Genomic DNA, 11,539 nt, shown 5'->3' on the forward strand with positions numbered 1-11,539 from the left:
ACACCTCAAAGATTTTGTGAGGTGCTCCACATGTGGCTGATGTCTACTATCTAACCAAATACCCAGATACTTATAGGAGTCAACTAGTTCAATTTGTTCACGCTGTAGAGTAAAGATACCTGAACTGACATTTTTCCTACATGACCTTGAAGAAAAAAACCTACATTTTGTCTTTTTGGGGTTCAACACAAGTTTGTGAGTAATAAGAGACAGCTGAAAAACATTAAAAGCAGCTTGGAGACTTTGGACAGCAGATACAAGAGTGGGCCCCATGGAATAGAGAATTGTATCATCTGCGTAATAATGAATAGAAGTATCTCGAAGGTGAGGAACAAAATTATTGATATAGATGGTAAATAACAAAGGGCCTAAAATGGACCCCTGAGGGAGCCCATTAACAACAGACAGAGAACTCGATCTAAACCCATCGGCTACAACAGCTTGAGTCCTTGAGGTGAGGTAATTAGAGAACCAGTTGATGGAGGACTTATCTAGGCCTATAGATGATAGCTTATTTAATAAAATGGTGTGGTCCACCGTATCAAAAGCCTTAGACAGGTCAATAAAAAGTGCAGCACAGTGTTGGTGCTTGTCAAGGCTATTGACAATGTCATTCACTATGAGAGTTGTGGCAGTTACAATGCTATGACCCGGTCTAAAGCCTGACTTGAGGTTGAAGAATATTATTTACATTTAAAAAGGCTCATAGCTGACTAATAACTAGGGATTCAAGAACTTTGGCTAGAAAACACAGCTTGAGATAGGGCGATAATTATCTAGAAGGTTTGGGAAGCCGCCTTTAAACAAAGGAACAGCTTGGCCTGCTTTCCATACCGCAGGTATTTTACCAGTGGTGAAAGTCAAGTTGAACAGATGCGTGAGTGGAGATGCAATGACATGGGCACTAAGATGGAGGAGATAGGGATTAAGATGGTCCTCACCTTCTCATTTCTTTGTTGTCATATGACAAAGTGCATTGAAAACTTCAAACTGGTTTAGACATCTAAGGATATGAGTATGGTTTACCATCATGGTGACCTATTATACAATTATGAAGTTAATGCATGTGCCCAAAATTAAACCTTAAAGTGTTTACTTCATGGTTCACACAATTCATCTCATAAAACATATAATGATATAATTATGGTTTACCCAAATCCATATACTCCAAACTCTAATTTCCAGTACTACTGGTAGTGCCTTGATGTAACCTCCATGGTCTATTCACTACTTTGCAAGCATCGTGTCTGCCCTCTGCTGGTGTGATAGCAGCAATTTCGTTTTTTTAATTTTTAAAACGCCTTTTGTTCTTTCATTCTCGGGAGTGAATGTCCCTCTGCGGGGCCCATAGTCAGTGACAGGTTATTTTTTGAAAGCTCCGCTGGCGCGTTTCCGTTTACCAGACAGATCAGATCATCTTTCTGACATCAGAACGGAGAAGACAGACGACTTGTGTAAGTAAGTTTATCATCATAGCTATGCTTATTCATTGATATATAGCTATGTTGTCTATCACTTTAACTGAAAATACAGTTGGCTAAGTAAAGAACTAACGTTAACTTACACATCGCACGTCCAAGAAATGCACGCACGCCATGGATGTATCAGATGCACGCCCGTTACTCTAGCTAGCGAAAGTTGGCTAGCTAGCTAGCTAGTGCTGCTAACGTTATCCAACTAACTGGACTAACGTTAGTGCCTCTAACAAAACATTATCCCGTACAATGTCCTCTGTATGCTTGCAGAGTTCAAAATGGACCTAGTTCAGACTACTCCCAGTCCCGTTGATGCTGATTCCTTCAAGACCCCCAAGCCGAACAGGGTGCGACGTCTGCTCCAGAGAGGAAGCGACGGATCCCCCGTCGCCCCCTTGACCCCCATCACCATCCCGGCCTCGCCCTTTATGCAGAAGCTTGGTTGTGGCACTGGGGTGAACGTCTACCTCTTTAACAGGTAACTTTACGGCAACGGTCACATTTCTCTCACCCTCCCCTAAACAACTGGCCTCGCCTAACCCTTACCCCATATTACACCCCCTCCCTCATCTGCGCTGCCCCATCCAGTCTCTGTGTGCCAAGGAGGTTTCATAGAAAGTGTGTGTGTCTGCATGTGTGTTTGCCCGCCTGTCTCAGGGTGGCTAAGCCAAACCAGTCCCCCTGGGCAGTGAAGAAGATCAACGGCATGGGCATGGCCAAGCAGGTGGCCGTGTTCCAGAAGAGATTGTGTGAGGAGGCCGAGATCCTCAAGGAGCTGAAGCACCCTAACATCGTCGGTACGAGACCCAAACACCAACCCTCGTCACTCGTGTCATGGGACGTGTACAGACTTGACTTCTGGCTACTAGAGTTCACTGGAGTTCACTGTAGATCTGTTCTGTGGAGCTCTTGCTGCTGTTGATCTAACTGTGTGTGTGTGTGTGTGTGTGTGTGTGTGTGTGTGTGTGTGTGTGTGTGTGTGTGTGTGTGTGTGTGTGTGTGTGTGTGTGGTGTGTGTGTGTCCTGTCAGGGTTCCGGGCCTTCACCACAGCTAAAGACGGCTCCAAGTGCCTGGCTATGGAGTACGGCGGGGAGTGCTCTCTGAACGACCTCATAGAGAGACGGAGGGAGGAGGAGGGGCCTGTGGCTTTCCCCGCCCCCGTCATAGAGAAGGTGGCCCTGCACGTGGCCAGAGGACTGCAGGTAACAGCGTCACTCTCTCTGTGTGACCTCTTATCACATCACACCCCCAGGGTTTAGGGTTTCAGAAGCTGCTCCGGAACCCCCTCTGAGGTCAAAGTAGTTAACTGGTTCCTGCCGGTACTTGTAACCGCATTGCGTTCAAGTTCCGACTTGGTTTATATGGCATATGTACATGATATCAGTACAATGAAAACCTTAAGAGAGACCACATCCAGTAATATCTCCTCACAGTCTAGTTAAGTAAGCAGTTGTGCAGAGTTGAGGATTGGGATTATTGATTCGTGGTTTTACTATGATAAAATAAACTCTAAAACCACCATGAAAGACTCCTGTAGAATGTCACTGGATATCTTGCCCCACCCACGCTTCTCGGCTGCCTCTTTTATCCTTTTGTAATGACAAGTGTAGAAATTAGACACACAGTGAGTGGAACATTTCAAGGAACGATGCGTTAAAATTGAGGTACATTAAAATCTCTTCTTCCCTCCATGTCTCTCCATCTCTCTCTCTCTCTGTCTCTCCCCAGTACCTCCACAACGAGAAGAAGCTCCTGCATGGAGACATCAAGTCGTGTAACGTGGTCATCAAGGGCGACTTTGAGACCGTCAAGATCTGTGACGTGGGGGTGTCGCTGCCGCTGGATGAGAACATGAGAGGTTAGAAATCAGCCGACTGGCTTGGTTAAGGGCGGCTCCGCCAGCCAATCGGCAGCTCTCAGGAATGGAAGCACGTCTTTTCTGGGAGTGGGAAACTTAACCTGGCCATTGTGAAGACACCCCCTCGTTTCTTCCTCCCTTCCCCTCCTCCTCATCCTCCTCTTATCTTAGTCTAGAACCCTAGCAGTATCTGGCGTGGTTAATACAGCCTAGCTGTCCGGCCTGGCTCAGCCAGTTGATGCTGATGGTTCTGTGCCCTAATGGAAGACATAGCCGGGCTACATCATCATCATCGTTGTGATGCTTGTTTTTCTGGGAAACAGTGTCCTGTTGAACAAAGTGCCTGTTGTTCTTCACGAAAAAAAACTAACTCCAGGCTCAATGAGAGAAACAAACATTTCATTGATTCAATAAGTTCATTCAGAAAAGAGTTCAATCCCAGACTCATATGTCAGTTTTATCACTGTTTCTTCCAGATGGTTCACTTTAGTCTGAGAATGTGTAATTACTTACAAATGTCTTCAGTAACTAACATCAGTCGTAGCTGCAATTCATTATAGTTGTAGAGAGAGTCCTTGAAACTTGGCAGGGGCTTTCAAAGGGACACGGGTGTTTACAATGTCTTCGATTTATTTTTCGTGTTCGCCTTAAAATACACACATTCTTCCGCTCCATTAAGTTTGTCATAAACACCCTTGCTGCCAGACTTCAGATGTCCCATTTTATTTCCGGAATTGATAAATGAACTCTCAAGACTCTGACCCCCAAATTGCTCCCAATTGGCAGTTTAGCACCTTACATGGCAGCTGCTGTGTGTGTAAATGGGTGAATGAGAGGCCTTCATTGTAAAGCGCTTAGGATAAAAGCGCTACATAAATAGTGCAGTCCATTTACCATTTGGTTGCGAGCATGTCTGAAATTCTCTGGTTTAACCCAGTATCCTTAATGATGAAGACTTCTAACAAGTTTGACAGCATAAAAACACGTATCTCCCCCTCCCCCCTCCAGTGGCAGACCCCAAGGCAGAGTACGTGGGCACCGAGCCCTGGAACCCTAAGGAGGTGTTGGATGAAGGAGAGATCACGGACAAGGCCGACATCTTTGCCTACGGCCTGACGCTGTGGGAGATGATGACCCTGGCCATGCCGCACCTGGAAATGCTGGAGAAGGAGGAGGATGATGATGATGATGGTGAGGGGAGGGTTGTCACACACACACACACCCTTTCTTCCTCTCGCTCTCTCCCGGCCACCACAGGTCCTCTCTGCGTGGAGTTTGCGCGCTCTCCCCCGCGTTTGATGGTGGGACGAGACCCACACAAAGACACGTATGTTAGTGTCGCTGTGCCCAGGGCGGGATTAGAACCTGGGCGTCCCGCTTGGGAGAAGGACGGAGGCGCTGACAGTTGCGCCAATAGGGAACCTCCCTTCTGGAGGGACTGTCAGCGCTCCTTTGAGGAGTGAATTTCACCAGCTACTCCACTCACTCAGTTACATTGGGGTTAGTCTCTCATAGCCAGACCTATCTCCACACTTCGTTTACGCTGTGCCAGCGATGGAGACAGGTCTGGTTGGACATATTACCATTCTGCAATAGGGGGGGGAAAAACGCAGTATTTCTTTAAACCAATCAGTCATCTTGGGCGGAGCCAACACATCCCATTCCTTTCATCTATATATTTGTATCTCGTAACTATATATAGTATTGCACTGTCTATTTTTAGCTTTATTACCTCTTCTACTGTACATTGCTTAGTGTGTGCACATTCTAGGAGCTAATGGAAAAACATTTTTCACTGCTCTTTGTACTTTTATGATGTAGCATGTGACTAATAAACTTGACTTTGAACTCACACTCCCTCTCTCGTTGTCAGATGAGTCTATGGACGAAGAAGACTTTGACGAGGACGCCTACTACGAGAAGCTAGGCACTCGGCCCCCGTTGGATGCAGCCAGCCTGGGTGGAGCTTACCAAAAGATAGTGTCGCTCTTCTTCCTCTGCTCAGAAGAGGACCCCAAGAAACGCCCCTCCGCTGCCCAGATAGTTCAGGCGCTCGAATCAAATGCACCCATCAGTTAAGATGAGTTTAGTCTATTAGGATCCCCAGTAGCTGGTTCAAATGATAACGGCTACTCTTCCTGGGGTCCACAAAAAACAATATACAAACACGCACACGCATAGCAAAAAGTACATAGTAAGCTAACAAAGAAAAATACATAATGATTAAATTAGATTATGTATGAAATTATCTTCTATGTTCAAAGTTCATTGTAATAAAATAGTTGCTATAACCCTTATTTCAGTGACGAAAGCAGCGTCATGGTAGATTGACTTGTCATGAGTAGAGGAGCTTGTATTTACAGATCTGGATGACTAGTCTGGAAAGCCAGCCCATAGTACTGTAGTTTTAATTTGAAAGGCATATTGTGCCTACCTGTGTCCTTTTCTGTGAGTCACATTATTGTTTAGTTAGGTATATTCATGTAATATTCTTGTTTTCTCACTGTTGTATGTCTTGATATCTGTATACTACTTTACTTTGTTTGAAATTATCTTATGTTCCAAGTTCATTGTAATAAAAATAAAATTGCCATCACCAGACCACTTTTATATTGAAATTATATTAAAGGAGGCAAAGGGATTGGATTTTAAATTGAACCAAATGTGGCATTTTACCACCTGGAAAATCATTCCAAGTTCCACTTGTATACCTTTTTGAGACTGTCCAGAAGTACAGTACTGGGAATACATCATTCCTCCAATTCCACCAACTAAAAGCTGTTATTACCAACAAAATGAATATGCCACAAAATGATGTACAACTCCCCAATGTAGTAGAGGAAGTCCTCAAAATCACATCAAAAAATCTTTACAAATTACTATAACTATTCAGATTCCACAATATCCCTTACCAACATCAAATGGGGAAAAAGCTTTATCACGCCCAATACTGACTTCTAGACCCTAATCTGCAAAAGCACGGCTATGACTAAAGACTAACCTCCAACTCATTCAGAACAAGATAATCCACATGGTACACTCCAAACAGAAAATAATGCACAAAATAGGATCTCTGAATCAGATATCTGCTCACAATGTACATAAGATAATTACCTTCACACACAATCATAATATCCCTCATTGGGCCAAATTCCACTAACCCCATTTCTGTTGTTTACTAGCAGAGTTATCAACAGTTCGTCCATCCGTCCATCCATATCAACAGAATCATACTCGGCGCCATAACTGTCGCTATAAGAAAGTAACATAGTAAGAGAAAAGCCTCCTAAATTGGAAATCAAGGAAAAAAAAACTGACCACACACGACTGCTTACAGAACATGCATCAATAAAATAAATGACCACCCCTGCCAATAATGAAATACCATATTTTGAACAAACGTGGAGCTCACTTATCAATTATTTTACGCAATAAATTAACCTACCAAAGCCACACATGCCTACCATTAACCTACCAAAGACGCATCCTATTCTCTGCATCCCCATCATCTCATCTCCACTTCAACCCACTGACTCCTCCATTAATTAACTACTGTATGTTCAACCCAACACAAAAAGAGGCAATTACAGTTGGCCTTGAAAGCCCACCATCCGCCCGGAGGATCACTACTTTGGGTCACAATACACAATGTAGTGATTATGATTTTGCACTTACATACTGCTGCACTTCTTTTTCTAATGTATTTTACTTGATTTCTTTATTGTTATCAAGGGGCTTTTATTTTCCATTCCATTTAACTACAGAACTAACCGTTTACAATGTGAAGCAGTGAAGCACTGCATGTAATACCACTGCTGTAAAGCACTTCCAGCTGTTTGCGTTTATTATTATTTGAAACATCTTAAAGTGGTGCGATCAACAAATCTTAAACTGGTGCGATCAACACATATCCAACAAAGAAGCCTTTCTTCATAAATTTACAGACACCCTTTCAGCAGTTGAAGGATGATAAAACTGGTGAAAGAAATATTCAGTCCACACTATTAACAAAGACGTAGAAGACATCCGAAATATAGCTTAACACTGATGGCCAACATTCCTTAAACGGGAACGAGAACTCCGGAGCGTTTTTCATCAGCCAACAAAGTTGTAGACGAGGAAGGTGGGGGTGTTGCAGTACTGGGTGGCGAACAGCCTTCCGTCAGGGGTGGGGTCAGAGAAGGCAATGTCCTCCTTGGTCAGAGGGCTTCCATAGGTGAAGGTGTTCCTGGAAACGACAGAAGGGATCCTTCGTGAGAGTGGCTACGCATCGCCACCAAACACACCGTCAGTGGGGTCAGGTTATCATGCTGAGACCACTGCTAACCACTGCTCCAGTTCCGGTCTATCATTCAATAACAGCTCGCGCTGATAAACTCGACTACTCAGCCGGCCAGCTAAGCGGACTGCGTCATTACCTGACCGTGTCCAGCATGCGCGTGGCGATGCCCTTCCTGCGCGCCTGGCCGAACACCCAGACGCGGCTCACGCCGCAGACGGCGGCCTCCGAGGAGGTGGAGCAGCACCAGGCCCGGTGGTGCTCCATGAAGTCCTCCCGCCTCATGTCCTTGGGCTCCTCCGGCTGGGCCAGCACGCGGAACGCCTGGGGCACAAAAGCACAATGTCAGCGTCTGTGATGAGGGACACGGGTAGTCCACTGTGTGTGTGTGACTAATTGACATCGTTTGACGATTCATCGGGGGTATAATGACAATGACCCGAGTGCATCGCACACCGCGAATGCTAAAGTGTGAGTGTGGTACGGGAGGCGCCGGTTCACCTGTCGTATGTGCTCAGCGATGAGGCAGCCCACGATCATCCTGTCCACGTTGACAAACAGGTACGTCTTGGCCTGGTGGGGGCAGGAGAGAGTGGCCTGCTGGAAGCCCAGCTCGTTGTCCGCCAGCTTCCTCACCTCCTCGGCCTGGAGGGGGTGGGGGTGTGTGTGTGGGGGGGGGGGTGTGTGTATGGGGGGGGACACGGCCAGTTGGTTAATCTACCGTCTTACAACACACAGGCACACACAACTCTTGATCCAGCCCCATCGCTCTCACTAACAGACCTTTCTGACGGCATATTTGGGGTCGTCGGGGAGAACGAGGATGATTTTTCCGTCCCAGAACTCGGCCACCACCCTCTCCTTCTTCCAGCCCTGCAGACAGACGGGAGACACGGGTTAACGCATCACGGGACGGTCCCAGGATAAAAGGTCAACGCAAAGCCACGGCCGTCCATAAAAGAAACAGAGCAGCTTGTGGAGGCGGGTGACGGGGACAAGAGTGGAAGGAGTGAGGCAGGGACGTGAGAGGTGTGAGAAAGGGAGGGTAGGAAAGATTGAGAGGAGGGAAGGTGCGGAGGCAGTAGGTGAAAGAGAGAGGAGGGAGGGGAGGGAAACCTCTGGGGGCGTACCACAAACTTGATGCTGTCGATGAGCTTCTGGTGGAAGTGTGTGTGCTGGAAGTTGTCCTCCGGACTGTCCGCGCTGTACACCATCCCGCAGAAGCTGCACGTGATCGCGCCGAACTGCTTCTGACCCGCGTCCTGGTGGAGACGACGGGAGGACGTTACTAGTCTTACTCACAGCCGTCGCCCCGAGATTCTCCACGCAGGAGTCCAGGGCACGGGAGCACTAGGGGTAGTGTCAGGGACAGGGGTGTGGTCTCTGTTTATAGGTCATTGTGTGCGCTGTACTGCACGTACGATGATGAGCTGGTCGTCGTCCTGTTTCTTGGGCTCTCTCCTCTTGCGGAGAACCCTGTCCTTGGTAGCGGAGGGCAGCGATCCGCCCAGACTAGCGGAGCTGCTGCTGGTCCCTGACAAGGCCAGGACGGCCTTCCTCCGGTGCCTAGAAGAATGAAAAGCACACAGGGAACGATAACACGCAAAACATAGAAAACAAAACATACTTGTAAAACAAACAGACGACAAACAAATCGCAGATTTCAAAATCTAATGGGCGGAAAAAAAAAAGAATTTCACACAAATCTATGTTTAAAACGTGAGCATGGCAATGATTATTCATTTCATGGAGGGCAAAGCTATTTTCTCTCTCTATATATATTAAAAAGTCATATTTAGACCTAGAGTATAAATCCTTCAAATCTGATAGTTCACAGTGAGTGGCATCACTGGCTCTGCGTCCCTGGATCCTTTTGGTCACATGTAAACGGTCTCCCCATGCATAGTATAATACGCTCGGACACAAGGGAGTACCTACGTGTTTGGAAACGTTATTTTGTGGAAGTGTATTCAGGGACATGCAGGGGTGTATTTATGTGGGGCGTGTTGTCCTACCTCTTTGTGGCAGAGCCAAAGATGGGGTAGACAGCAGAGGAAGGTCCGTCAGGGCTGGAGGAGGGGATAGGGCTGAGGTCAAACACCACATCACAATCTCCCTCGGTCAAGAAGTCCTCCTGGAAACAAGTAAAATGAAAAATGTGCCTTTGTAGATTCATAGTAGTATTTTGCCAAACCAGGGATTTGCTTTTTCCCAGTTTTTAATCTTGTTTTCTGTAAAGCGCACTGAGCTGCATCCGTGTCTGAAATGTTCTATAATAAAGTTTTGTTGAGCACGTATGTGAATACACATACACACACCTACACCTACAAATGCACCTACACACACATTCACTCTAAACCTCCAACATACTCCCCAGCGTCTACCCAAGACCCATAGAAGGTGTCCACGACTTCCACACACACATCCCACCCCTTACCTGTGTGTTGATTTCGGCAGCAGTACCGGGGCTGGAGGGGGTGGGAGACCTGTCCAGCAGCACCCTGACGTCCTTGGTTACACCATACCGCAGAGCCATCAGCCTGGGGGACAGCGTCTCCGGGCTGGACGCGGGCTGCCCCCTCCGGGGACTGGAGCCAACACTCTCCAGGGGTTTGGGACTAAAGCCCGCAGGCTCACCAGGGCTGGAGCCCATGTCCTCTGCTGCTAGCACCTCCAGGTCTGTGTCATGAGCTGGGGGCTGGGGAACAACATTTTTGGGGGTCTCCACACAGATGTGTCCTTCTGGAGAGGGCGTCTTCAGGTTCTTCTCTTGCTTTCTCTCTGGAGTAATGATGGGACACTTGCTTTTCTCCATATGCAAGGCAGGCTTGGTGGACCTGGGAGTAGATTTCATGTACATGGAGGCAGCCTTCTTGCCTGTGCTAAAGAAGGCAGCTCCCACAAAGATCTTGGCCTTGGGCTTTAGACCTTCAAAGCTGAGGGTGATGCTCTTCTTGTGCTCCGTCTGCTTGGTGCTGGTGGCCGTTTTGGTAACATTCTTGGCCTTACTCTGTCGCCTCACATTCCTCTTGGTGACCACAGGCATGTTATAGGGGTCTGCAGTGACCTTGGACGGCAGCCGCGGAGGTGACTTGGTGTCCTTCAGCATCTTCCTCTCCAGGGGGGTCAGGTACAGAGCCTTTTTCTTCCCATAGAAGGAGCCCGTCACCACGGCAGGTTTGAATGGCGAGGCTGGCTTGGGAGAGGCCTTTTGGGGGGACTGGGTTGGTGAGCTGGGGAGGGGTGAGGAGCACACGGGGGAGGGGGAGATCTCCTTCTGCTTCTGCCTGGAGGGCTTCTTCAGGTTCAGTTTGGAGGGCTTCAGGGGAGACAGCGGCAGTCTGGGGGACTTTCTCGGCAGGGGAGAGCCCTGGTCCACAGGCCTCTTGGGAGTGTGACTGAAGGAGAGGATAAACAGTGTGCCATTGTTCAGAATCCTGTTTTATACAGCTAGCCTCCAGATATCTAGGTTATTTCCAACTCACCTCTCGGAGTCCAGAGAAGTGTTTTTTCTCTTTCTTGCAGTTCGGGAACCTTGGGGCACCATTTTGACGTTGGGTTATATGACTATCAACCTGTAAGTTCAGAGGCTACATTAGACACCACACTGGAAAACAAATTCGTTAATTGAGGGCGCTTGTTAGCTAATGTTAACTGAAACTATTACGACCGACACACATCATCATCATATGAGGACAGCTAGCTAGCAAGGCAAGTTGGCTAAAATGTCTGATCGTAAGCTGAGCTAATTGGTAACGTTAACTACTAGATAGCCAGCAGGGTGGTTACTGGCGGGATGGGGAGGTTGCCAGCTACGACTGACTTGCAATCGGGCGCTAAAATACGAAGGACGTCTGAACTGAATGCAGACATGTACAGTGGTAATGTTTCCTTAGCTAGCTATCTTACATTGGCAAACCGTTCGA

General features: G+C 47.2%; 2 protein-coding genes across 2 annotated transcripts; one reads left to right on the forward strand and one right to left on the reverse strand.

Annotated features, from left to right (window-relative positions):
* Positions 1-1,753: 1,753 nt before the first annotated feature.
* pbk (PDZ binding kinase) lies at positions 1,754-5,413 on the forward strand (the record flags this gene model as incomplete). Its single annotated transcript, XM_084454000.1, has 6 exons — positions 1,754-1,953; positions 2,133-2,272; positions 2,506-2,678; positions 3,205-3,334; positions 4,343-4,525; positions 5,208-5,413. 6 exons carry the CDS (start codon positions 1,754-1,756, stop codon positions 5,411-5,413), a joined length of 1,032 nt encoding a protein of 343 aa, XP_084310126.1.
* Positions 5,414-7,429: 2,016 nt separating this feature from the next.
* Positions 7,430-11,160, reverse strand: esco2 (establishment of sister chromatid cohesion N-acetyltransferase 2; the record flags this gene model as incomplete). The annotated part of the gene is made up of 9 exons (XM_084454002.1): positions 7,430-7,562; positions 7,753-7,937; positions 8,115-8,258; positions 8,397-8,486; positions 8,744-8,875; positions 9,035-9,179; positions 9,629-9,747; positions 10,051-11,011; positions 11,099-11,160. 9 exons carry the CDS (start codon positions 11,158-11,160, stop codon positions 7,430-7,432), a joined length of 1,971 nt encoding a protein of 656 aa, XP_084310128.1.
* Positions 11,161-11,539: the final 379 nt, after the last annotated feature.

This window comes from Borostomias antarcticus (genome assembly GCF_949987555.1).
Source record: "Borostomias antarcticus genome assembly, chromosome: 19".
Lineage (NCBI taxonomy): Eukaryota > Metazoa > Chordata > Actinopteri > Stomiiformes > Stomiidae > Borostomias > Borostomias antarcticus.